This window comes from Nematolebias whitei, chromosome 2 (genome assembly GCF_014905685.2).
Source record: "Nematolebias whitei isolate Nwh7 chromosome 2, NemWhi1, whole genome shotgun sequence".
NCBI lineage: Eukaryota > Metazoa > Chordata > Actinopteri > Cyprinodontiformes > Rivulidae > Nematolebias > Nematolebias whitei.
The window spans coordinates 10,633,539-10,637,959 of record NC_056499.1 but is presented as its reverse complement, the minus strand read 5'-3'; the positions used below and the strand labels follow the sequence as shown (position 1 = coordinate 10,637,959).

The following is a 4,421-nucleotide window of genomic DNA, read 5'->3' as shown; positions in this document are numbered from 1 at the left end:
AATTTCTGGTCAATAGATTATTTCATTCAACAACAAAAAACAATATTTAAAAGCTTGGATACTGAAAATGTTTATAAGGAAGTGAATTATTTCTAAAACAAAACAACAACTACATTTTAGCTTACAGTCAGCCTTTGTTAGCAGCTGCTGCTGCATCTCTATTTTCCTTTTTGGTAAAAGTTATTTAGCACAGGATTGGTAAGTTGTCCTTTTTTTAAGTGCCAAATATCAGCTCATTAAATCTGCCTATCTCTAATCTCAGTATTTCAAGTGCTCAGTATTTAGTTTGAATACTTATTTTTATTTTAGTTATTAAAAATAGTCAATGATAATTTTCATCTTTGTGGTCTACAATAGACTCATAGTAAAGTAATTAGATGGCATTTACAATGTGCACTTTCTAGTTTAATTAGATACGTTTTTTTAATTTATGGAACCAACAGGGTTATCGTATGATAATTATAAAACACATGTTCATCACAGCTCATAGGGGATGCATAAATAATAGTTTTTTTGTTTTTAGGACTAACACATCTTTATTACTGATTAAAAGGCTGTTTGCAAAATTAACTTGGTTTTTAAATGATTTTTTTCTCTCAAGTTTTTGCACCAAATGTGGAAGAGGTTAATGAATCTTTCTGCAGCCTTTTGATTATTCAGCTGTCACACACAAGCTGAGTTGAATAAAAACAAACCTAAGCTACAGATGCACATATTGAATAATTCATTTCATTAATTAATAGTCATTAAAATAAATTCAATTATGATGCGTCAATAAAAACCTTAGTTTTAGACATGCAATTATTTGTTTTGGCTCCAGGCACCAGGAATAAAACTTTTTACTGGAGACTTTAATATTTAGAAAACAGTAGCAGAATTTGTCTGAGGAAAATACTTTCACATGAGAAGAAAACGTAAAGTTTGTGGAAACAAAGAATGTGTTTGTGTAGGAAAAATCTAGTTACTATATTAAAAAAATAAGGCAACAAATGACAAACACATAAAAGCAGTTTATTTTTTTCCAGTTTTATACATTGTAAAGTTTCTAGCTCATTACCAGAATATCCATCCAACCATTCTCTTTACACTTTTCTTCCAGTCTGGGTTGCAGGTTCACTGGCGCCCTTGTCCAGCAGTCACTGTGTGAGAGGCTGGGGACACCCTGGACAGGTCTCCAGTCCATCACAGGGACACATATAGAGACAAACGAGACAAACAATCATTCACTCTCTCACTCACACCTAAGGACAATTTAGAGTTACCAATCAGCCTAACATGCATGTTTTTAGTCTGTGGGAGGAAACCAGAGTACCTGGAGAAGAACATGCAAACTCCACCCAAAAGTTTCCAGACCAGGGTTGGATTTGGCAACCTTCTTGCTGAGAGGCAACAGCTCTTACGCCTCCAGAATAACGTTAGTCAAACTCAGGTACACTTCAGCACCAGTCTAGTATTAGCATTTAACAAACTTATTACATTCTAAACTCTAAACAAACATAATCTTACTTTAGATGCTTTACTTGATTTGACGTGTCCTGGTTTAGGGTGCAGCTTCATATAGTCTTCTCCCTGACTGCATAGGCCCAGAACTTTTTACAGCTGTGCACAAAGCTGAAACTCTTACATAAATGTTACTTTTGATAAGCTCCATAAAGCACAGATTCTGCTTGTCCACAAAGTTTTACAGTTACCATCTTAGCTACATTTCCTTGATAGTCTGCATAAACACACCTAGTTTATATTTGACTGCACAGATTTTCTAAATATTCCCAACGGGGCAGAGCTAAAGACAGCAAGCTGACAAGCTAACTTGCATTTATCCGTCCGTCCGTCCATCCATCCTCTTTTACCCGCTTCTTCCATTTTGGGTTACGGGGGTTGTTGGTGTCCATGTCCAGCAATCACTGTGTGAGGGGTGGGGTACACTCTGGACGGGTCGCAAGTCCATCACAGGGACACACAGAGACAAATGAGACAAACAACCATCCACGCTCTCACTCACACCTAGGGACAATTTAGAGATACCAATCAGCCTAACATGCATGTTTTTTGTCTTTGGAAGAAAAACGGAGTACCCGGAGAAAACCCACACATGCACAGAGAGAACATGCAAACTCCACCCAGAAAGGCCCCCGGACCGGGATTTGAACCAGGGACCTGATCGCTGAGAGGCAGCAGCTCTACCAGTTGTGCCACCGTGCTGCCCAACTTGCATTTAATTTGGCTTAATTTGCTCTACATAGACCAAAAGAATGGTTCACATCTGAGCATCACACCAACATGGACTGTATGTTGAGGTCTCCCTGTTTGCAGCTCTTATAACTTTTTTTTTTTTTAAGGCTTTCTACAAGATGTTATTATGTTTCTGTGGAAATTTGTTCCCCATTTACTCTGTGGAACATTCATTAGGTCAGGTACTGATATTCAGTGATAGGGTTTGGATGAGAGCTTCTGTTGCAGTTCATCCCAAAGATGCTTGATTGGGCTTAGGTCAATACTAAACTGTGTTTTAATAGTCCTTGGTTTGTGCACAGAATAGTCATGTTGGAATAGAGACTGGACTTCCCCAAAGTTTTGCCACAGAGTAGGATGCAAAACAGTTTCTAAAATGTGTTTTTATGTTGAAGCATTAAGACTGACCATAACTGTAGATCAGGGATCAAACTCTGACTTAAACTCCTGAATGCAACATAATTCAACAATAAACAGGTCTGGGTGGTTGACAATACATGGTAGCATTCACAACCGCTGTGATGATTAGGCCACATAACAAATTTGGCTGGGCGATTGTCTCAGAAATTATTGCGATAAACGATATTGTTTGTAACTTGACAATAATTAGTAATTGTCAAATTTAAGAAGAAGTGTTGGTTAATTTGTTTTGACTGGCATCTTTTTTTGACCACCAGATGGCAGTATAAGACGATTTGAACCGAAGGATGGATAGTGAGGAAGCCAGCAGAAAAATGGCAGGGAGGCCCCTTGGCGTGACATGGGCTGTCTCTCCTTCTTTTTTTTCAGTCCTCAAAATGGCGGACGCTCAGTGTGGTTTGAGCTCTTTAGCATAGCATTAGTCACACAAAGCTTTTAATTTAAAAAAAAAAAATCAGTAAACAAGTTTTCAGCTTCTTTTTGCAGGAAAAACAACTTTTTTAGACGAAGGCACAAGTTTTAACCATGAATTTTGGAGCTTCGACAAGACAAAGGTTTTTTTTTTTCTCAAGGTCAACCTGTTAGCTTAGCTCGTAGCTTAGCTTCTCAGCTTAGCTGCTTTTAACGATCCAAAAAAAAGCAATTTTGCATCGTTTAAATGGATTTTAAAGAGAAAAGAGAAAGGGAGGGGTCAGTGAAGAGCACCTGAGTTGAGCTTTTTGTCATCCTGTGTCGTCAGTAGAAAGAGAGAGACACAAAGAAACGATAAACCCACTAAATGAGAATGAGGTCGATACTTTTCTTTTATCATACGAATAATTGATTTATTGTTTATTGCGACAGACCTAGTAATGATAGCCCTCTCTATTTTCTTCAGTTATTGATTGGATGTAAGCCAAACATTATTAGACACATTTTTAATGCAGCAGTGACTTCTAAAAACTAATTAGACTGTACATTTAATGTCAATTTGCAAGAAGAGGGATATAAGGTAAAATGCTGTTAAGTCATGCACAACACAAGACACCCTTCCACCCTACTGCAAGAATTTAACATCTACAATTTCCAAATATTTATATATTTTTAGGTGCAATAATGTGGAACAGGTACTTGCAATTTAAAGCATAGAAGTATTTTTTTACAGTGCATTGTGGAAATGGAAGAACATTGCTCTTTAGATTGACTGATGTCTACCACAATTCTGTTGGTTTCCAGGCATTGTGTTGTAGAACAAGATATATTTATTGAAATAAAGCATGCCTGCTGTCATAACTGCACTTCTTTTTCATTGTTTCTTTCTGATGCAGAACCTTGTAAAGCACCTCCCCGAGCAGGAGCAGCTGAACACATTGGCCAAATATAAAAACGAGTACTCTAATTTGTCAGAGCCTGAGCAGTTTGGGGTTGTGGTGAGTATTTTCTCTCACATGATTACACCACCAGACACACTAAGCTTGTCAGCCCAACACCAACTATCTGCTTATAGGTTTATTAACAGGCACAAGTATTGCACCTACTTTTGTTTATTAGGGTGGAGAACGCACTAAAACAGACGTATATTTTATAATTTATTTTTATGGAAAACTTCTGTTTTTTGTTTTTTTTCCTTCTGTCAACAAAGTGTTGAATTGAATAGATCAAAAGAACATAATTATGCCTGCACAGCTTTTGAAAATGCACTTGTTACTTCATTAATTTTATGTTGATGTAAATTTGTTTTGCATTTGCATTTCTTTTTCAGTGTCTTTTATAAAAACACACACACACAC

General features: G+C 37.0%; 1 protein-coding gene across 1 annotated transcript in view; it reads left to right on the top strand.

Annotated features, from left to right (window-relative positions):
* Positions 1–4,421, top strand: part of LOC119425512 (protein diaphanous homolog 3) — a 305,646-nt gene that overhangs the window by 104,101 nt on the left and 197,124 nt on the right. The window contains exon 22 of the mRNA XM_037693044.1: positions 3,960–4,061. Coding sequence (XP_037548972.1) covers positions 3,960–4,061 — 102 coding nt within the window. The remainder of the gene's footprint in view (positions 1–3,959; positions 4,062–4,421) is intronic.